Source organism: Procambarus clarkii, chromosome 1, assembly GCF_040958095.1.
Source record: "Procambarus clarkii isolate CNS0578487 chromosome 1, FALCON_Pclarkii_2.0, whole genome shotgun sequence".
In the NCBI taxonomy this organism is placed as follows: domain Eukaryota; kingdom Metazoa; phylum Arthropoda; class Malacostraca; order Decapoda; family Cambaridae; genus Procambarus; species Procambarus clarkii.
In genome coordinates this window covers 57,026,260-57,049,502 of record NC_091150.1, presented here as the reverse complement: position 1 = coordinate 57,049,502, position 23,243 = coordinate 57,026,260, and the positions used below count along the sequence as shown (strand labels likewise).

General features: G+C 43.4%; 2 protein-coding genes across 4 annotated transcripts in view; one reads left to right on the top strand and one right to left on the bottom strand.

Moving 5' to 3' along the window:
* Hacd2 (3-hydroxyacyl-CoA dehydratase 2) overlaps positions 1–14,023 on the bottom strand; it is a 175,876-nt gene extending 161,853 nt beyond the window's left edge. Inside the window, exon 1 of the mRNA XM_045732646.2 lies at positions 13,220–14,023. Coding sequence (XP_045588602.1) covers positions 13,220–13,309 — 90 coding nt within the window. The 5' untranslated portion in view covers positions 13,310–14,023. The remainder of the gene's footprint in view (positions 1–13,219) is intronic.
* LOC138356234 (uncharacterized) lies at positions 13,658–21,750 on the top strand. Of its 3 annotated transcripts, XR_011224303.1 has the most exons (3): positions 13,661–13,788; positions 18,934–18,988; positions 20,717–21,701. XR_011224303.1 is itself a non-coding variant. In XM_069312037.1 (2 exons), the coding sequence occupies exon 2, from the start codon at positions 19,318–19,320 to the stop codon at positions 20,467–20,469; it is 1,152 nt and encodes a 383-aa protein (XP_069168138.1). In that variant the 5' UTR covers positions 13,661–13,788; positions 18,934–19,317; the 3' UTR covers positions 20,470–20,709. The 3 variants fall into 3 exon arrangements, 1 of the variants encoding a protein (XP_069168138.1); XR_011224310.1 differs by lacking the exon at positions 18,934–18,988 and having other exon boundaries at positions 13,658–13,788; positions 20,717–21,750; XM_069312037.1 differs by lacking the exon at positions 20,717–21,701 and having other exon boundaries at positions 18,934–20,709.
* Positions 21,751–23,243: the final 1,493 nt, after the last annotated feature.

The following is a 23,243-nucleotide window of genomic DNA, read 5'->3' as shown; positions in this document are numbered from 1 at the left end:
AAACCAGCATTGAATGTAATAAAATATTATTTTCTGGGTGAGCCCCGGAGGCTCCCTAGAGCTCTCGAACTGATATTAGCTATATTAGTCTGGGGCTTCAGTCACATGGAGTTCTGCCTACCAGGAACCATGAGCCAGAACCTGGCTTCCTCAGAGAGGCGCAGGGAGCAATAGCTTATAAAAACTCCACTCGTTGAGAGTATTATACTGTCTGCCATCAACCAGGGTTAGGCACCCAGAAAGGTAGGCATCCTAAAACAGACCCCAGCTGGTAGAAAATTGCAACCAAAGACTGAACAGAGCCCAAGAACTCCCTCCAAGAAAAACAAGACAAGCATATCTTCTTCAAACCGATGCTTTCCCCCCCCCCCCCCCTCACCCGAACCGGCCACATGCTCACCAGATCGAAGACTGAGCAAACGGAACAAAAAACCGCCGACCAGAGGGAGGGCAGGTGCCAGGGAGCCTCCGGGGCTCACCCAGAAAATGGCGTTTCATTACATTCAACGTTACTTTTCTGTAGAAAGCCCTGTCGGCTCCCTGGAGCTAGATACCCAAAGATAAGTAAAAGAGGGACTTGCCCAGGAGGCAGCAGCACCGCATGCCTCAAGACGAAGACGAGACAACTGGCCACAACTGACAGCCCAAGGCCACACAAAACCGCTGAGGGCTCGGAACGTTCACAAGCCAATGGGCAGCCAGGACCCTGTTTGACCTCCAAAACCCCCACGCCCGAATGTCAGCCCAGGACATGTTCCCAGAAACAGTGTCAAGAGCAGCAAACTATGATCATCAGATCTGGAGGTTATCTCGAGATGATTTCGGGGCTTGGCATCCCCACGGCCCAGTCCAAGACCAGGCCTCCTTTTTGTTACACACCCCTAGGAAGCATCCCATAGTAGCTGTAACTCCCAGGTACCTATTTACTGCTAGGTGACAGAAGCATCAGGGCGAAAGAAACTTTCCCCAATTGTTTCTGCCTCCACCGGGGATCAAACTCGGAACCTCAGGACTACGAATCCCGAGCTCTGTCCATTCAGCTGTCAGGGCCCCTACAATACCTACACTCAGGCCCCTGTTATCATGGGCACAAGGGTAGACTACAGGCTGGCTAGACTTGATAGCCCTGTGGACGACCTGAGGAACCCGAGTCCTGGAACAGGGAACGAGGGAAATCGGATCAACCCAAAGCATGTCCCCGGACACAGAAGCCGAGGCGCGCAGGTAACGCCGGAGAGCCGCAACCGGATGCTAAACATGATGCACCCCCCGCCTAACCAACCAAGTATCAATACCCCACTGACCCCTCTGGAAGCCTGCCGTCTCATTCCTCACCAGAAAATAAGAAGACAGCTGCAAACAAACAAAACGTCCACCAGGACCAAAAGAGCAGAAACCTCTGCATTGGAGGGGAGCATGAAGCTCACTGACCTGACCTCCAGAGGCCAAAGCCAACAGAAACAAAGCCTTCTGAAAGTAATCTTGGACTGAAGGGGCCACAACAAACTGAGGAGAAGAGAGCACCCAGTCCAAAGACAAGGATGGCTCGGAGGCGCATGAGCAGGCTGGAGGTGGAAAAACGCACAAGAAAGCTTACAGAACGGAGCCGAAGTGACATCCACCCCAAACGCAAGTTGGAGCAGCTCCCCCAGTGCCGCACGATAACAGTTGACATTATTAAGAGGTGGCATTAAGTGTATACGGCCTCAGCGTATACACTTAATGCATCAAATTTATTCACCAGGCTTCTGACATTTATGTAGAAGCAATTTAAATTGTTCCTATTGGGCTGAGAGAGAGCTCCTGGATTCTGTACATTACTATTCTGTTCATTGTCACTCTGGTTTTGTGCCAGTTTGTCTTCCGAGATATATAGGGTTATTTCTGCTTGGCTGGGGTGAAGGACTATGTCCTCTCCTCTATCTACTATCTTGATCACTGATCCTCTCCTGCATCTTCAGCTTTGAATGTTTGTATGCGTCTGAGTTTCTTAACTACAGTACTTTAGCGTGCCTCTTAGTACTGTTTTTTTTATTTTTTTTTTGCTGTTCAACTGTGAGGTCTGGGGAGATAAAGATTTGGGTATACACTTCAAGATCTTTTATGTTATGCGCACTGGTGAGTACCTTCCTACTGTGTTCAAAGTTTGCAATGGTTATGCGTAACAGATTCGTTTCGGGTTTACCTAACCTCTCAACATTGGATAGACTGAGATCTTCCTCATTTCAAGTCAGTTTCTCTATCATTTCCTCAACGATTTCCTGGTCATTCTTATCCTCTACTTTTGCAAGGTTCCTTATGATGAAGTTGTTTTTTATTTTTCTATTCAAAGCTTCTATTGCTCTCACCAGATTTATGTCTATCCAGGAGCTATCTCTCTGTCCAATAGGAACAACATAAGTAATTTAAATTGCTCTAAACAAATGCCAAAAGCCTGGTGAATAAATTTAATGCATTAAGTGTATACGCTGAGGCCGAGAATCCTAGCATCATTGGCATCAGAGAAACGTGGGAACGAGAGGACATTATTGAGGGAAAAATTCCACCTCCCAGGGTATCATCCACCATTCAGAAAGGACAGAACAACAGGAGCAGGTGATGTAATGCTTTATGTGAAAGAAGACCTGATTGCAACCACAAATGAGGAACTGAACACCATGGGATTCTCAAGAGTCTGTATGATGCAACATACTAACTCAAGATGGTAATAAACTGAGATGGTAACAATATGCTACAGGACTGACACAGCAGCAGAGGAAGTTACTGATCTGCATAATATGATCATTGCTGCAACCAAACTCTTATAATGAGCAACTTTAACCCATGAGACAAGAGATTGGGTAAATCTAACATTGCAAGCAGGTCATCAATTTCTAGACCTGGTGCAGGACTCCTTTCTCATTAACACGTGACAGAGCCCACTCGAAGTAACAGCATTCTGGACCTTGTGCTAATAACATAAGAGGACAGGATCAATCAAATTCAAGTAGGGGGAAAAGCTCACCCTGTCTTGTGATCACTATATTCTAAGATGGAAAACAATTACAGAAACTCACATAAAGGTCCAGGATGATGACTTTCTAGATTACCATGGAGGAGGCTATCAACTTGATAGTCTCAACTTGAGACTATCAGCTTGACATCACACATCTAGAAGCTCATGAAGATAATCTTAAGGGAATCATGCAACATCTCACAGAGAACAATCTTGTAAAATCAATGCAACATGGGTTTGTTAAAAAATAGATCCTGCCTTACAAACCTGCTCACATTCAGCAGGTAACCAGCTATTCAGACAAAGGACTTACGGAAGATGTAGCTTACATGAACTTTGCTAAAGCTTTTGGCAAGGTACCACATGAGAGACTATCAAGGAAATTACACAGGCACATGGAATAAATGGACAAAACAATGGCTAAAAAAAAAAAATAAATAAAGCGTCGTACTAAATGGGAATGAATCTGTCCAGAGAAATGTGGTAAGTGGGGTGCTAACAGGGGTTCATTTTGTGGCTAGCCCTTTTTGTCATATACATCAATGACATAGATGAGAATATTACAATCATTATCATCAAATTTGCAAATAACACTAAGATTTATGGTAAAGTGGGAAGTGAAAATGATATTGAGACCTTACAAAGAGATCTACATGAACTCCACAAATGATCAGAAGATTGGAAAATGTTTTTTAAAGTCAATAAATGCAAGACCCTTCATGTAGGGAATAACAATCCATGTCACAACTACAAAATTAACAGTGCTACCTGACAACAGATTGATGAAGAAAAGGACCTTGGAGTCAGAACCCATCATTCATTGAAAGTTGCACAAGTGGGATTGGCAGTAAAAAAAAAAGGAACCAAACTCTTGGAATAATCAAGCGTACCTTTACCTTTAAGGAAAAGTAGTGATTCAATTGTATATATATTTCGCTGGTGTCCCCCCCCCTCCCATCCCCATTTGGATTATTGCATCCAGGCACGGAGACCTCATCTTCAGAAAGACATAGCTGCTCTGGAGAAGGCGCAACACCTGGCAGCAAAAATCATTACAGAGCTAAGTCATCTCTCGCATCAAGAACAGTTGAGGGCCACAAGGCTAACAACATAACAGGCTGAACTAATTTAGTTTTGTCTCAGATGACAAAAAGGTACAGAACCAGAGCCACAATGAACAGAACCGGAATGTGAATATGCATACTACCAGACTGTGATAGTATGTTACAGGGTTGACACAGCAGCAGCACTCTGCTAAACAACATCAGTAGTTTAAATTGTTTCAACACAAATGCCAGAAGCCTAATAAATAAATTTGACTATGTGCATATGCTGAGGCTAAAAATCCTGACATCATTCGCATCAGTGAAACATGAGGATGAGAGGATATAATAGAAGGGGAATTCCATATCCTGGAATACCACTCACTTTTCAGAAAGGACAGATCAATAAGTGCAGATGGGGTAATGCTATATTTGAGAGGATCTGTATGCAACCAATAACAAGGAACTAAACACCACGGGATACTCAGAGTCCGTATGGCGCAACATACTAACACAAGATGGTAGCAAAATAACTGTGGTAGTATGTTACAGGGCTGACATAGCAAGAGCAGAGGATGTTGCTGTTCTGCATAATGTGATCCAAGTGGTTTCAGAAACCAAAACCCTAATAATGGGGGATCTTAACCATAAGACAATAGATTGGGTACATCTAATACCTGCTTGATGGGATTCTGGGAGTTGTTCTATTCCCCAAGCCCAGCCTGAGGCCAGGCTTGACTTGTGAGACTTTGGTCCACCAGGCTATTGCTTGGAGCGGCCTGCAGGCCCACAGGCCCACATACCCACCACAGCCCAGTTGGTCCGGCACTCCTTGAAGAAAACTACAGTGGTACGTCAGAACACGAGTGTCCCTGTATGCGAGTTTTTCGGAATACGAGCAGGATTTCCTCGGAAAATGTGTCTCGGAAGGCGAGGGTTACCTCGGAACACGAGTTTGTTGATACGTGTACAGGCCGACTAGTGCATGGTGGCACGGCGATCGCGCCTCAGCTTACCAGTGTCTCGCGCCCAGTGACTATCCCACCTGAATTCTTCACAAGGATTTACAGTTTTTTGTCGTTTTTTTGGCCATTTGAGCATAAAAGTTGTCATTATATATCTCGCCATGGGTCTCAAGAAAGCCATTGGTAAGGTTCAACCTAAGAAAATAGCTGTGAGTAGAGGCAGTAGAGGATGTCTCTTCTTGATTAAGAAAATGTATGAAGTATGGGAAGAACTGCAAAGTTTTGTTGAAAAAACTCACCCAGATAAAGCTGTAGCAGGCCGTTGCATTGACCTTTTAAATGACAATGTGATGTCTTACTACAGACAAGTGTTAAAATGTAGGGGAAAAACCAAGTGTCTTTAGACAGATTCTTAGTAAAACAAGCAAGTCCTAGTGGTATGCAGGCAACATGTGCCAAAGTGTGCATACCAGTGAAGTCCTCACTGCCTGATGTTATAATGGAAGGAGACTCCCCTTCCAAACAGTAACACCTCTCCTCCTCCCTCCTCCTCACATCTTCCATACACCAACAGCAGTCCTCAGCAAGGTAAGTACAGTGGTACCTCGGAATGCGATTGTCCCTGTATGCGAGGTTTTCGGAAGGCGAGCAGTATTTACTCCAAAAATTTGTCTCAGAAGGCGAGGGTTACTTCGGGACGCGAGTTTGTTGATACGCGTACAGGCCGACCTAGCGCGTGGTGGTTCGGCGATCGTCGCCCCTCCGCCCCTCAGTTTACCATTGTCTCGCGCTCAGTGACTACCCCCACATCAATTCTCGCGGATTTTCAGTGTTTTGTTGGATTTTTGGTGATTTGTCTATACAATTTGTTATTATATATCTCACCATGGGTCCCAAGAAAGCCAGTGGTAAGGATAAAGGCCAGAAAGCTCATGTGAGGATGACAATAGAGGAGAAACAAGAGATCATTCGGAAGCATGAGAACGGTACACGTGTTGTTGAACTTTGTAGGCAGTACAACAAAGCCACATCAACAATATGCACTATACTTAAGAAGAAAAATAAGATTATGGGTGCTAAAGTGGCAAAAGGAGTAAGAACATTAACGGCACAAAGACCACAAATACTTGAAGAAGTGGAAAAGTTGTTATTAATTTGGATACACGACAAGGAGTTGAGGGGTGATAGTGTTTCGGAGGCCATTATTTGTGAGAAAGCCAGGGTGTTGCATGAAGACCTTCTAAAGAATACCCCTGCAACGAGTGATGCAGATAAGAAAGAGTTTAAGGCAAGCAGGGGCTGGTTTGAAAAATTTAGAAAGAGAAGTGGTATCCATAGTGTTACAAGGCATGGGGTTATGTGATGTGATTATGGAAGGGGACTCCCCTTCCAAACAGTAACTCCTCTCCTCCTCCCCCCTCCTCACCATCTTCCATACGCCTACAGCACTCGACAGCAAGGTAAGTAATAACTGGAACACAGTTTTGTAGGTTTATTTAGATGAATTAGGTAAATTAGGTATAAAAATTTAGTTTGATGTGGGGTTTTTGGGGTAGTCAGGAACGGATTAATTCATTTCCCTTTATTTCTTATGGGGAAATTAACTTCGGAATGCGAGTTTTCGGAAGGCGAGGCGTCTCCAGGAACGGATTAAACTCTTATTCTGAGGTATGCCTGTAATAACTTGAACATAGTTTTGTAGGTTTATTTAGATGAATTAGGTATAAAAATTTTGTTTGATGTGGGGTTTTTGGGGTAGTCAGGAACGGATTAATTAATTTCCCATTATTTCTTATGGGGAAATTAGCTTCGGAATACGAGTTTTCGGAATACAAGCTGTCTCCAGGAACGGATTAAACTCTTAAACTGAGGTACCCCTGTATCTAGTTTTCTCTTGAAGATGTCCACGGTTGTTCCGGCAATACAATATTTCATATACTCCTTGCAAGGACGTTGAACAATTGTGGACCTCTGATGTTTATACAGAGCTCACTGATTGTGCCTATGGCACCCCTGCTCTTCACTGGTTAAGTCTGCATTTTCTTATCACAAGTGGAGGGAGACAAATTTCTAGATCTGGTTTAGGACTCCTTTCTCATACAGCATGTGGTTGAGCCCACACGAGGTAACAGCATATTAGATCTTGTGCTAACATCAGAAGAGGGCATGATTGATCAAATTCAGGTGGGGGAAAAGCTAATCCCCTCATGTGATCACTATATTTTAAGATAGACTACAAATACAGAAACCCACATAGGTTCATAATGATGAATTTCTAGATTACCATAGAGGTGACAATCAAGGAATGAGAAAGGAACTGCATAACATCTCTTGGAAGGAGCTAATAGGTGAACATGACATGGAAGCATCATGGTAAAACTTTAATGTCATCACGGAACTCGTTCAAAAATGTGCCAAAAAGGAAGAAACGAAAGGGAACTAGATGGATGACTAAAACAGTAAACAGTAAAAAACAAGCTCTGATGGCTATGAGGAACCTCTGGGGAATGAATAAATCCTTGACGAGCATCACTGATTATGATATATAAAAAAGAGCACTAAACTCAGCCACTCAGAAAATCAGATCAGCCAAAAGGAACTACAGAAGAAAACTTGCATAAAACAAAGAAAGTCATTCAAAGCTCCAAAGTCATTCTATGCCTATATAAAAAGTAAAACCAAAACTAAAGACTTGGTAAGACCTGATGAGCTGAGAATAACCAAATTATAATGGACAAGAGGGAAAAAGAGTGGAGCTAAATGGGAGTGAATCTGACTAAAGAAATGTGGTAAGTTTGGTACCACAGAGTTCCATTTAGGCATCAACATTTTTTGTCATATACAGTACATTAATTAATGACAGATGAGAATATTATAAATCACAAAAAATTTGCAGATGACACAGCGATTTATGGTAAAGTGGGAAATGATAATGATGTTGAAGCGTTATAAAAAAATCTGCAGGAACTCCACAAATGGTCAGATGACCGGCAAATGCTTTTTAATATTGACAAGACCCTGCAAGTGGGGCATAACAACCCATGCAACTACCATCAAATTAATAACATTACACTAAAGCAGATTGATGAAGAAAAGGATCCTAGAGTCAAAATCCACCATTCAATGAAAGTTGCACAGCAGGTAGGGGCTGCAATAAAAAACCAGTGTTAAATAATGAGATGCCATTTTCTGGGCGAGACCCAGAGGCTCCCCAGAGCTATCCAGGCTGATATGAATATACAGTATCAGACTTTGACATTGGTCAATATGCATGGAGTTCTAGGCCTAACGGAGACCATGAGCCAAAACCTGGCCCCCCTCAGAGAGGCACGAGGGGCAATGGCCTATAGAAACCCCCGTGTGGTTGGAAGCATTCTATGTCTGCCTTCGACTGGGTCAGGTACCCAGAAAGGTATGCGCCCCAAAACAAACCCCTATTCTGGTTAACATTGCAACTGAAAGCCAAACTAGTGGACAGAACTCCCCAAATGAAAACGAGCATGACGTCACCATGTCGCCGCGCCGTTGTCTGCGCAACCTCCCCCCACCTCTCTGGAAGGGGGAACCTCAGACACTCGCGCCGTCTACCCACACCCCAGTTCTGAGGTCGGATGTCAAAACACACTAGAAAAAAAGCCGACCAGAGGGAGAGAAGGTTGGTGGGAGCCTCTGGGTCTCTCCCAAAAAATGATGTTTCATCATATTCAACGCAAGTTTTCTGAGGAGAGCCCCTGCGGCTTCCCAGAGCTACTTACCCATAAACAAAAACAAATGATAGGGACTTACCCAGAGGTGGTCAGCTATTGCTCCTAAACTCGAAGTCGAGATAACTGGCTGCAACCGCCAACCCAATGCGACACAGGCCCAACTGGGCCCAGGAACAGTAACAAGGTAGCGAGCGGCCAGGACCCTGTTAAACCTCAAAAAAAAAAAACCTTGCCCGAATGTCAGCCCATGACATGTTACTGAAGACGGCAGCACACACAGCAAACTTACGAACGTTGTGGGCACGGGGATAAACTGCCGGCTAGCTGGACCGAATAATCCTGCGGATGACCCGAGAGACTCAAGCCCTGGAACAGAGAAGAAGGGAAACCGGAACAACCCAAAGCATGTCCCTGGCCACTGAAGCCATGGCGAGAAGATAACGGCGGAGAGCCGCAACCGGACACAACACATGATGCACCCCTAGCCTAACCAACCAAGAATCAACAATCAAAATGACCCTTCCAGAAAGCAACAGACTCATTCTTCACCAGAAAAGGAGAAGACAACTGCAAACGAACAAACCTACCACCAGGACCAAAAGAGCAGAAACCCCTACACCAGAGAGCACGAAGCTCCCCGAGCCGACCCCAGAGGCCAATGCCAACAGGAAAAAGAGCTTTAGAAAAACAATCCTGAACCAAAGGGGCCACCACAAACCAAGGAGAAGAGAGAAAAAGAGAGCACCCGGTCCAACGACCAGGACGGCTGAGGCGGCACATGAGCAGGCCGGAGGTGAAACAACACACAAGACAGCATGCAGAACGAAACAGAAGTAACATCAATACTGAACTCAAGCTGCAGCGGCTCCACCAGCGCCGCAAGATTAGAGGCAACAGTATTCGGCATAAGATGACAGTCCTGGAGCAACCACAAAAGGACAAGACAACCATATCTGAGTCAGATGTATAAACACGCAGAGATAAGAAATAACAGAAGGACTGCCAGGAAACTTCATACTGCTGCCGAGATGAAGCACGCAGTTGGGACACCATCAACGAAGCCACCTACTCACCACACAAGTGATGATAGACCAGAGTCAGAAAGCCCAGATGCGAGGACTTGAGGAGAGGAGCAAACCAGCCACATACCAGGCTTAACCGATCTGCTGAAACAGGCGGAGCTGCGGAAAGACCCTCAGGTTCAAACACAGAGCATGCAGTGCCTGAAATCAAGGCTGGGTCAGCCATCAAGGGGGGCCAGAAGATCATCTCTCCCCTGGTAAGTCTCCAAAGTGATCCAGGACATGAAACAACAGAAGACCGGGGGGGGGGGAGAGAAATATAGGTAACCCCATCTTATTCCTGCCTGAAGGCATGGACCCCGACGGCTTCGCAGTTAGGAGAGGGCATCACATATAAAGGGAGACGTCGCAACCATGCTGACATGAAGAGGTTCACTTCTGGAGGCCCGTACATCGGGCAGAGCCAACTGAACGAGTCGGCGTCGACCATCCATTCTGTGGACAGGGAAATGAACCAGAACAGACCATCTGCCAGGACATTAGACAACCCCCGAACGTGAATGGCCAGGAGAGCCAAACCCCCGAGAACTCAGCAGATGAGTCACCAGAAGCGACCAGCCCCAAAGAGCCAAGGACCGCATCGAACCTCTGCGGTTCAGGCAATGAACCCACCAAGGAGCAGTCCAAATGGAGCTGGATTGTCGATCCGCGAGCGACCCGAACCCTCAGGAGCGACATACACACAGCTGCAAACTCCCACACCGTGTTGTGAGCCCGACGAAAGGACGGACCCCACTGTCCCTGGCTGGCCTGGTGAGCACCGGTCACAAAGCCCCAGCCAAAAAACGACACATCCGTGAACACATCGAGCGCGGGCTTAGGGAGGCGCCAAGGCACTGAAGCCCGAAAAACTCGAAGAGGACCGGCGATGCAGCAACTAACGCAAGGCCCCGGAGGTCAAACCCAATGATCGCGAGAGGGGCGGAAGGGACGTCCCCGAAGGAACCAGAAGAGCTGACAAAGATAAACCTGACCCAGCAAGTAGACTATCATGGGAAAGTTCAGGCTCCCGCACAAACCCTTGAGCAAACATCTCGTGACCCAGGAACCCCTCCAGAAACAGGCGAAGGCGAGACCACAGCCAAAGCAGAGCCTCCAGAGGGAGAGAGAAAGAAGCAGTCCAAGCGTTCGACACAAGACCCAGCCAAGACTGACCCTGAGAGGGAATCAGATGGGACTTCCTCCAGTTCACCAGGAACCCAAACCCGGTGAGTTGGGAAAGAAACAAATCCCTGGCGAGCAGACACTAGGACCGGCTGGGAGCCCACACCAGCCAGTCATCGAGGTAGGCCACAACCCAAACACCTAAAAGATGCAGACAGGCCACCACAAGCCTGGTAAAGTGTGTGAAAATGCGAGGTGCCAGATTCAAGCCTAACAGAAGGCAACAAAAACGGTAACTCTGATGCCCCACAACAAACCGAGCAAGTCCCTGGACCCCGGATGAATCGGGACGTGCCAATAAGCGTCCTTGAGGTCAAGGGATACCATCCAAGAGCCCGGCTCCAACAGAAGACAGCCAGAGTAGTCATCCAAAAGGAGGGGCAATAAACCCACGGGGTTCAGACGGCACACGTCCAGAATGAACCTGAGATTTGTGCAGTCTTGTTTCGAAACCAGAAACAGGTGGGAAACCCACCTGAGGAACGAGGTCATTTCGACCACACCCAAGCGAACCCACTCAGATGACCAAACTGAGCACAGGAGAGGAGGCCAGCCCCGCCAACCCAGAACCACCTGAAGGAGGAAGGGCCACCAAACGCAATTGCAGGCTGCACAAAACTACCCGAAACCCCTATAAATCGTGGGACCAGGCGTGAGCAAACAGAGCGAACCTCCGCCATCACCACATCAATGAGATGAACCGTGAAAGGGGCCCTCCCCCATTGCCCTGTCAATGGGATAAACCGCAAAATGGTTGACGCCCCTGACGGAAACTCGACCTTCCCACAGAGCGATCACCGCGCCGACCAGACAAAGACAGGTCTGAAGGTTGCACCAGCACCGAAACTAGCCTCACTGGCCCACCATCACAGGAGGAACCTCAAGCCATGGCACAATTCTTCCGGGAAGATCCTCCCATGGGCCCCACAGAAAACCAACTAGTCCGACATAGGATGACAACTAGACGAGGCTGCCTGCAGATACTACACAACTGCAGAATCTGCAAACAGCAACGGGCAAAAAGGCGAAGAAAGCCTAAGAGCCAGAAGCCCAAGCAGATTCCATAGAAGAAGCAAGCACCGCCTGCCGATACACAAGACAAAGCAAAAAACAGCAACACTGCAATCTGCAGGATTGGCGCAAACAGCTTGAAAAGTGTAGACGACCCACGCACCGCTGAGGCCAACGCACCAGACCCAGGAGCAGCCCCAAGTGCCTCCACATCCTCTTCAAGCCAGACAATAAAAACATATGTATCTTCACTTCAGCTTTAAATATGTCTATGGTAAAGTATTTCAAATGAAGCTTATATTTCTATCTTTCTCAAGACATATAAAAACATTTGTGTTTACAGGTATTATTGAATTTATATGAAATAAACATTGATCTGAGAGAAAGTTGCTCTGTCGTTCAGTCTGTACAGGGTTGGAGCTTGGGGACTACTACAACACATGTATCTTCACTATAACTTTAAGTATGTCTATGGTAAAGTGTTTAAAATGAAGCTTATATGTCTTTCTTTCTTGAGACATATAAAACATTTATGTTTATTTACAAATTTACGTGAATTAAACGTTGTTCTGAGAGAGCGTTGCTCCGTTGATCGATCTGTGCGGGATCAGAGCTCGGCGATTATAAAAATACACGTATCTTCGCTTTAAATTCAAATATGCCTATGGTAAGGTATTTAAAATGAAGCTTATATTTCTATCTTTCTTGAGACATATAAAACTCTTACGTTTATTAATGAATCTGCGTGAAACAAACATTGTTCTGAGATGAATATTGCAGGTTTCGAGCTGGACGAACGATGAAAAATGAAACTTTTATACAACTACAAATATCTTCGGTTTTACTCTAAACATTGTCCTGGTAGAGGTTTCACATATAGATCCTGTTTCTGTCATTCTTTTGACATAAAAAGATTTTTGGTTTAATAAGTCATCAAGATGTTTCAACAATATTCTTGTGGCATTCGCCAATTTTAACATGGGCGACCATTGTGGATACGCAACACATGGGTTGACCCAATTGACAATCTGGTCAGATTCTAACAGAGGGTTTGATCATAAATACTAAGAAGTAATTCAGAAAAGTAACTGGAATATAATATTATATAATTATATAATAATGTATAATACATAATACAGAGTAACATAGTATAATTTAAGTTGAATGGGACCATAATTAAATTGGACTCGAATTCCAATGTACTGTACTGTATGTTTTGACATCCATCGTTAACATTTCCCTCTTCACTGACCTGCACATTCCGGAGCTCAATTCTGAGCGTGACGGTCGCATCAGTCTGAGCCCAGTACACGAATGGACTCAGCTGAGTTTCCTCCTCCATACTTCTAGACACTTGCACCAAAATGCAGCTTGTGGTTATATGTACATGAGGGCTTGTCTCCCAGGGCTCGGCCGCCTCCGCTTCCTGTCTATATGAAGGTTTGCCCTTCTTGACGACCCCCTCAGGTTGTGGTGCAAGAGGCGCCTGCAGGAGGGACGACACTGCTGCTGGGGCCACCACACAGCAGCTCGGGGCTGCCTGAACACAAAACCTTTTCACTGTATACACGTCACCTGTCAGCGAAAAACTACTGTGCCTTGCGGCGGATAAACGCGTGTTGAGGAGATAATTGCCAAACCTCTGGAAGATCCTTAATTAAGACGGTAAGGTATAAGGTGTCGTATAAAACTAGGCCCCTTGAGGAATGCTTGACGGCGGTAGGGAGACCCACTGGTTAAACTCGTGTCAGGTGTCCCGAGGTACAGCAGGTGTCCACACGTCGACTCGTCACCAGGAATGAACCAAGAGTCATTCTCTCGGTGGGTAGTTTTGCCTTAAATCTTCTTGTAAATTTCGTTAATTTATGATTGAGAAGGACTTAGGGCCTAGTACATTAAACACTCGCTTGTGGTCCGATTGGCGTTTTCATTTTCTTTGGGCAATAACATGTAGGTAGACTTAATTATTTTAGATTTGGAGTATATTTGGTAAATTTAATGAATTGAGAAAGTAATTGCATTTGAGTTTTTTCATAGAATTGAAGGCTAGTTTAAATCATTTATTATGCACCCTGTACCCATCCTGTGAACGATGAAAAATGTTACAGATGCAGATAATTGACCCGAGGAACTGCGCCTCAGAATTAATTTGGCTATGTAAATCACTACTTGCGTTATTTTGTTTATTTGTTTATATATACAAGAGTTCTTGCAATCTTGTACAGCCACTAGCACGCAGAGAACGTGAAATTTAAGCTGATCTATTAGCCTCCACTAGCAAAATCTGGGTACAGCACAAGAATATCTTCCAATATTCCTGAGTTATTTATTTATTTATTTATTTATTTATATATATATATATACAAGAAGGTACATTGGGTTTGTGAGAATACATTGGATAGTACAGTATTTACACTCTTGTAAAGCCACTAGTACGCGCAGCGTTTCGGGCAGGTCCTTAATCTAACAGATAATTTTAAGTAGGTAATTTCTATCAGAATTGATAAATGATAAAGATACATTGCAAGAGAAAATGAGATGAGAGAGCTTAGTAAGTATATTAAAGCACATTGTTGTATTAAAGCTCTGATTGATTACATTGACAGCTTGATTAGTAATTTAAACAAGATTAATAGACACCATACAGCAGATTGACAGCACATATAAGACAGCAATGATCACAATGGTAAAAATGTTCAGATTGGGTACAAAAAGATTGGGAGACTGGGTAGCAATAGATACAGATAAACAAGATTAATAAACACCATACAGCAGAATGGCAGCACATATAAGAAGACAGCAATGATCACAATGGTAAAGATGTTCAAATTGGGAACATAAAGGTTGGGAGATTGGGTAGCAATAGATACAGTGCAATTTTAAGGCAAAAAGTGAAAAACTATGAAGATGAAATTAGGTACTTTTTAGTATTGATTTTGAATGATGTAAAAGTTGGACAGCTTTTCAATTCAATAGGGAGTGAGTTCCATAAACTGGGTCCCTTTATTTGCATAGAGTGTTTACACAGATTAAGTTTAACTCTGGGGATATCAAAGAGATATTTATTTCTGGTGTGGTGATAATGGGTCCTATTACATCTGTCCAAGAAGAGTTTCAGAGCAGGATTTGCATTTTCTGACCAGGGGGAAAAAGACACAGGCCGATTGGGGCTTAAATTTTATTAGTAAATTAAATTCTGCAGAACATGTAAATAATATAAGTAGGAATTAACAAATGTAACATGTCCATGTCTGAGGACTAAATTAACTTAAAATGTACCCCCGTAGTAGTAAGCATAGCCTAGTGACATGGCAAACACGTTCTGCAGAAACCTAATGGCAGAAGAAATGTAATTAGAACTAGGTATAACAGTCAGGACACAAAGGGGAAATAAAGTGTATAGCCACAACACTTAACGGAGCCCGACCAAGACATAATGGGAAATCCTAGAATTAACAGGCGGGCAGAAATACTAGTGACTGGGGAAAACTGATATGACAAATGGGGGAAGTTTTCCCAGGGCGTGAGGCCGGCCGCCAAGGAATAAGGAGAAGGGTTTCCTGACTCTTACTAGCACCTAGACTGGGCAAAGGATTAGCTGCGGACAGCGGGACACTTTGGGACCGGCGCTGCACCCCCTTCCCCACTTGCGGTGGGGAAGACAGAGGGACACTGGCACAAAGCATGACTGGGAACTGCCACTTACATGAAGGGGAGGCGGGTGGGAGTTTCGAGTACTCCGACGGTCGGGTGGAGAGAGAGAGAGCCCCGATTGATTGATGAAGATTAAGCCACCCAAAAGGTGGCACGGGCATGAATAGCCCGTAAGTGGTGGCCCTTTTGAGCCATTACCAATATCAATAGATGATATTGGAGATCTGTGGAGGTGCGATTGCACCCTGCGTGACGGGAGATGTCTCCCGTTGAGAGAGAGAGAGCCCCTCTCTGCCCCGGATCACCGTTACATCTAATGGTGATAAAGATGAGCTAGCCGGAAGAAAGTTAATGGTGAAGTTCAAGCACTGCTCAAAATCCTTAGCTACTGATACGAGCTAGATGGTGTTGATACGAGCTAGATGGTGTTATACGAGCTAGATGGTGTTGTGATTGCGAAGTCGGATTGCGAAAGGGATCTGGGAGTTATGATTAGTAAGAATTTAAAACAAAAGGATCAATGCATAAATGTTCGTAATAAGGCAAATCGGACACTTGGATTTATTAATCGCAGCGTTAGTAACAAGACACCTGGTGTGGTTCTCAAGCTATATCTTGCTCTAGTTAGGCCCCATTTAGATTATGCAGTTCAGTTTTGGTCGCCATATTATAGAATGGATATAAATTCACTTGAACGTGTCCAGCGTAGGATGACTAAGTTAATTCCCCAAATTAGAAATCTTTCATATGAAGAAAGATTAACAAAGCTTAAGTTGCATTCACTGGAAAGGCGAAGAGTTAGGGGTGACATGATAGAGGTTTACAAGTGGATGAATGGACATAACCGGGGGATATTAATGGGGTATTGAAGGTATCAACACGGGACAGAACACGAAACAATGGGTATAAGTTGGATAGGTTTAGATTTGGGAAAGACTTGGGTAAATACTGGTTCAGTAACAGGGTTGTTGATTTGTGGAACCAATTGCCGCGTAACGTGGTGGAGGTGGGGTCCCTCGATTGTTTCAAGCACGGGTTGGACAAGTATATGAGTGGGATTGGGTGGTTATAAATAGGAGCTGCCTCGTATGGGCCAATAGGCCTTCTGCAGTTACCTTTGTTCTTATGTTCTTATGTTCTTATTGTTAGGTAGGTACATTTAACCTCGAGTGAGGTAGAGTGTAATTTAGCCAGATTAATTTAGGCTATACTCAATATTACTTTTCAACTAATGAGCAAGTACCCAAGCTTCATTAGTAATACTTATTCAAGTCCTATGAAATTTGGACTTAAAGCCACCATGGCTACTCCTGAACAATTAAGGAGAACCTATATTGGCCTCAAAGGTCATTTAACTAGACTAATTAATAAGTCTGATACCTTGTCTAAAGCAACTACCATTGATTACTATCGACTAGAAACATCAGTGAGAGTGGCTGATCTAAAATTTGTTCAAGTTAGATCTACAAGCCAGTCTTATCTCAACCTACTGAATACCACTGAAACAGTTTTGAAATACAGTTTTGATATTCCTAGAGTACGACTTAATCAAACTAGAAATGCTCTACAAATCAAGGGGCCCAGAATGTGGAATGACCTTCCCAACCATGTTAAAGACTGTACCTCTCTCAACCAGTTTAAGTTAAAAGCGAAGCTATACCTAATAAATTCCCTGTAACCTACCTTACCCTTCTATTGTCAACCAATGTCTGTTTTTTTTTCTTTAAAGAGCGCTGTTTGTCGACATAATTGTATTTGTGCTGCTTTTTCATCTATGTTTTCATTTCTTGTTTTCATTCTACTCATTATGCTCAATTAATGGCCACTGCTTCGCAAAGCGGGGATGTTTCTGATGGGGGAGTTTAGTTTAGTTCATTTATTATGCACCCCATACCCATCTTGTGGGCGGTAGTGGAAAGGGTTACAGAGGCACATAATGGGCTCAGGGACTGAACCCCACAATTCATTTAGCTAAGCAAGTTACAATCTTGATGAGCTAGTTACAAAATTCAATATAAGTCATCACATCAACAATGGGTTCGAGATCGACCTCAAGTACAGGTTCTAAATTAAGCAACTGACATATGTGGAGAGCTAGTGTCAAAATTTATATGTTTGTCCTGCACACCGCCCCCCATCCAGTGGGCAGCGGTGGATAGGTTACAATCACTTAGTGATGGGGGAGAAAGAAACATTTGCGCAGCGCGTCCCTCGGCGTTGCGCGGGCAGTTTGGGGCCGTATAAATACGGGGGCTCAGTGGGGCTCTGCCCTCACTCCGCCTGCCCCCGCCGCTGCCCTCGCAAAGACCAAGGGTATGGAGATGGAGACCAAGGGTAATGTTCCCTGCTCACATTCTACATCCGCTTAGGACACAAGCATGTTATAGATTTGGTTTTAAGAATTGGTTCTTATTCCATTTTATTGTTTATGTATATATTGCTTAGTTGTATATACCCGTTCTTGGTATATGTATTGTTTATATTCAAGATTTATAGTGTTTCGTATTACCCCTGTTATAGTTGCTTTGTGCTCCCTTGCTGTTCTCCTACTGGCTTTCTCCCACCTTTGCTCTTAGCAAAGGTACTTCCCCCTTCCGTTTGCTGGAAGATTCTTAGAATTGTTAGCCCCCTTCATTGCTACAGTATAATTATTCGGAAAACTCTTTATTCATCCAGGATTGTTAATTAAGGAATCTCTTTTTAGAATCTCATTTCTAACTAGAAATGCTCTGCAAATCAAGGGGCCCAGAATGTGGAATGACCTTCCCAACCATGTTAAAGACTGTACCTCTCTCAACCAGTTTAAGATAAAAACTAAACACTACCTAATAAATTCCCTGTAATCTACCTCACTCCTCTATTGTCAACCATGTCTGTTATTTTCTTTTTTTTTAATCAACACTGTTTGTCAACCTATTGTATTTGTGCTGCTTTTTCAGTCATGTTCCCCCTTTTTTTATCTTTATTTGTATTTGTTCTCAACACTTTTTATTCTTTATGCCCAATTAGTATTAAGTCCTAGATATTAATGTTTTTCTTGCCCGAAACGCATTGCGTAATAGTGGCTTTAGGCATTGTATGTACTAGCTCTATCTATATATCAATCCATTAATGTAACATCACTTGTATGTATATACCTTACCTGAATAAACATCTGAATCTGAATCTCTTAATTCCTGCTGCCGGGCTCCCTCCCCCCGTTTTTCATCTCCGTATTGATTCAGCTAGGGTTTCCCTCTCGTCTGTGCTCTTGCCTGTCACGATAACACTGCATGCCGCTTCTGCCCACCCTTACTGCCTTATATATTTCAGCCCGGGGGAGGTGAGCTACGCGACAAAAAATCGACGCACGCTCCGACTGGACCAGGTATCGCTTACATAATCATATCAGCACCTTATGTAAAGCCCGTCTGCATCCTCTAAAAGCAGTAGCTTTTTCTGGTAAAGGTGTTGGGGTACCTATCTTACGGATGTTATACATAAGCACTGTTCGGTCCCTGATAGACTACGCAGCACCCGTTTTGTCTTACACAGGCCAAGGCAGAATTCAAAAAATAGAGCTGATACAGAACGAGGCTATGAGGATTATTCTTGGATGTCAAAGAAATGCAATGATTGAAATAATGAGAATGGAATTAAATTTACAGAGTGTGTGATAGAGTCCGTGACATTAACACTAGAGTAGCTATTCGTTTCATGCGGAGAAAAGGAGGGGATAAGCTGTTTGAGAGTGTTCAGACCTGCTTGAGTGACGTACACACTTCCAGGAAACTGAGGGAGACACGCTACACGAGGGGATTAGCTCATGACCTCAGGGAATACGATGTACTTGACTGCTGTAAACCCTCTCGACAGGGTAATATGTCTGCTCCCTGGAAAGTACAGAAAATAGACGTCGAAATTGTACCCCTCAATGTGAAAAAGATTCATCATGAACCGGGACAATTACGGTGTATGTATGGAAGCATGATATCCCGGTTACCAAGAGGCAACAGTTTACATGTATATTGCGACGGGTCGGTGGTGGAGGATGGCAGGGCAGGGTGTGGTGTCCTAATAAGGGAATATACGGAGTTTGGGACTGTGGACAGGAAAATTGAACTCCGGCTTAGTAATTATATATCATCCACACAAGCTGAACTGCAGGCCATTCTGGCGTGTTTGGAGGAAGTACGTCATGACGACAAAAATGTTTTTGTATTTGTCGATAGCCGAGGAGCACTGGAGTCCTTAAACAGTCGAAACCCAGTCTTCATGTCTATAGTTGAGGATTGTAAGAGAAGAATAGCTGAGATACAGCTGAAAGGTCATAGTGTGAAATTCATGTGGATTCCATCTCATGTTGGAATAGTGCTCAACGAGGTGGCGGATGACTTGGCCAAACGTGCCACATCAAAACCACAAATTGACATTGAATGTGAATTCACAATGAGACAAATAAGAAGCAAAATCAGAAATATTCAGGCACAGGCAGGAGTGGAGAGGAGAGGGATAATGTATGAGAGAAGTCTAACCATGCAACACTACATGTATGCGAGTCAAAACACCCTTTTCACTTATGGTAAAAGGAGAAATGCTTGGAGTGACTCTGTGTACATGCGGCTCGGGCTTGGGTACAAATATTACTGGGAATATGGGATAGGCGTTCATGATAATGACACGAAGTGTAAACTATGTGGTATGTTAAGGTCTCACACCCTTGCCCATTATGTTCTTGATTGTCCGTTGATTAATGTATATAGAAACACTGAGATAAGGACTGTTCCTGAGCAAATAGCCTGGATGTGTCACAAAGGAAAAGTTGATGATATTCTTGAGAGATATAAGAATTTTGCACCAAGACTGTAATATTTTGTTGAATTATCCGTATAACTAGGTCATAAAAGTATTTGTGTACGTCTGATACCATACCACTTGTGAAGGAGGAAATGTACATGTTTATCTCTCAGAATGTTTGGTAACAGGTTTATTGTTTGTGATGTGTGTCTATGTATGTACTAACACATTGTACTGAACGGGGTGAGAATAGCTTGAGCTACCTCACCCCTTTGTGTGTATTTTACCTCAATAAACTTATTTCAATTTCAATGGTCAGGAATCAACACTCTTCGGATCCTACAAGCGCTCCTGTCACCAGGCGAGATTTCTCCAGGATCCTACGCGCTGCCCTCTCGGCTCTAGGCTTGCCTCCAGCTAGATGACTATACGCCCCGCACCCAGCTGTCTCGGGATGGGCTCGCCACATCAGAAATAATGGCAGTCGGCAGGTGGAAGAGTAGTGCTCTCACATCCTACGTCAGACGGGACGTTGTTGCTCTGCCACTTTGAGTGCCTCACGCGGCCAGCTGGCACTCGCCCTTCGGGGGGGGGGGGTCCGGCCGCTGGCCTGCGGTGGGGGTGCAGCGCCGGTCCCCAAGTGTCCCGCTGTCCGCAGCTAATACTTTGCCCAGTCTAGGTGCTAGTAAGCCCTACTTGTAGTCACACCCCCTTCTCCTAATTCATTAGGTCTTTTACGGCCTCTTGGCCGGGTACATTACGTGTTATGTGGTCTCTCACTTATTAGTTATTCTTTGTGTCCTGCCTGTTATATCCTAGTGTTATATAATTACTACACATTTGCACTCGGCCTTAATTCTAGTACCAGTTAACCTTTAGGTTTCTGCAGAATTAGTTTCCATGTCACTATAGGCTAAGGTCTCATACTTACTACGGGTGTACCTTTTAAGTTAAATCTAGTCCTCGGACTTGGAATTGTTACTGTTAATTCTTACTTTACATATTTACTTTATATATTTTAATATAAACTTTATATATTTACTTACTTTATATATTTGGAACTTTATATATTTACATGTTCAATATTAAGTTTAATATAAACTTTGTTTATATGTCTATATTATAAACCGTGTTTAATATAAACTTTATATATTTACTTACTTTATATATTTGAAACTTTATATATTTACATGTTCTGCAGAATTTAATCTTCAATAAATTTAAAGCCCCATACTGCCAGTATCTTTCTCCCCCTGATCAGAAAGTATTAAGCTTGCCATTTAAGTTTATCATGCCCGAAACGCTTTGCGTAATAGTGGCTTTAGGCATTGTATGTACTAGCTCTACTTATAAGTCAACCAATCCTTGTAAAAATTTATTGTATGTATGTACCTTACCTAAATAAAATTGTATTGTATTGTATTGTATATTTCTCAGTATGAAGATGAGGCTCTAGATAAACTTGACATACTATCCAATATAGTAACACAATCTAAATCTAATGCAAATAATACTATGTAATCAATTACCCGAGATTCGTCTACCTACTTTAGACTTACCTACATTTGCAGGGCTGGATGAAGAAAATTGGGACACATTTTGGACTTCATTTGAAGTTCATATACATAAGAAGTCCTCTCTTGAAAAGATTTCTAAATTCTCATACCTGATTAGTCTTCTCAAAGGGGAGGCTAAAAAGGTCATAAATAACCTAGCTCTCACTGAGAGTAATTATGAGGAAGCTATAAAACTGCTAAAGTTGAACTATTGCAACAAGGAGTTGAGTATAGCTAACCTTTATTACCAGTTGCTAGATCTGAATGCACCAAGTAACAGACCAGACTCACTTCAAAGCTTCAGGCTAGAAGTAGTCTCTAGTGAAGGCCTTAGGTACTAAAGTTGATGTACCAGCCTCAGAATGGTCAATCAAGTTACTTTTACAGAGGAAATTACCTCGAAATATCTTGGCAGAAATCTGCTCACACTATAAAACCGAGTTTCTCACTCTCGAGCAAATATTCGAGGGACTGAGAATAACGGTTAACAGGTTGAAGACTCATGAGAAGATTAAACCTGAATCTAAAGTACCTAACATTGACAACTCAGTCAAACCCAAATAGACTTTGAATAAGTCCAATAAGTTCAAACCTAAAACTACTCCATCCACTGGAAAAAGGAGTGGTTGAAATTGAAATAAGTTTATTGAGGTAAAATACACACAAAGGGATGAGGTAGCTCAAGCTATTCTCACCCCATTCAGTACAACGTGTTAATATATACATAGACACACATCACAAATAAACACATTACCCATTAATTTGTCTGTTCTGTGATCAAGAACACGTCACCTACAAATGCACTGTTTATCCAAACTTTAATACCAGGATTAAACGGCTACAAGAATTACACAGATGCACCAAGTGCATGGGTTCTCATGATCTCAGTAAATGTGTAGTGCATCTACGGTTATGCAGTAGATGCAACAAAGGTGTACATCATGTAGAAAAACTTCTACACAATCTATGACAACTGGGGAGAATTCTATGAATTCTACCACAGTACAATATTGCAAGGTATATCAAGAAATAAATGCACTTGCTACTGAGTCAGGCAATAATACCACGCTGCCTACAGCTCAACTCAAACTAATTGACAGGAAATCAAGTTAACACTAGAGGTCTCTTTGATCAAGGATCACAGAAAACCTTCATCACACAACAATTAGTCAAGCAGTTAAAATTAAAACCTGCCAAAAGTGTGGGACTGAATATTTCTGGATTCTTGACTAATAGTGGACCTCGTGAATATCAAGTAGTCAAGGTGTTAGTGAGACTTGGATCTTCCAC

Bases quoted from the DNA above. Each gene is read 5' to 3' on its own strand.
- LOC138356234 (XM_069312037.1), top strand. From the start codon at position 19,318: ATGCGGAGAAAAGGAGGGGATAAGCTGTTTGAGAGTGTTCAGACCTGC.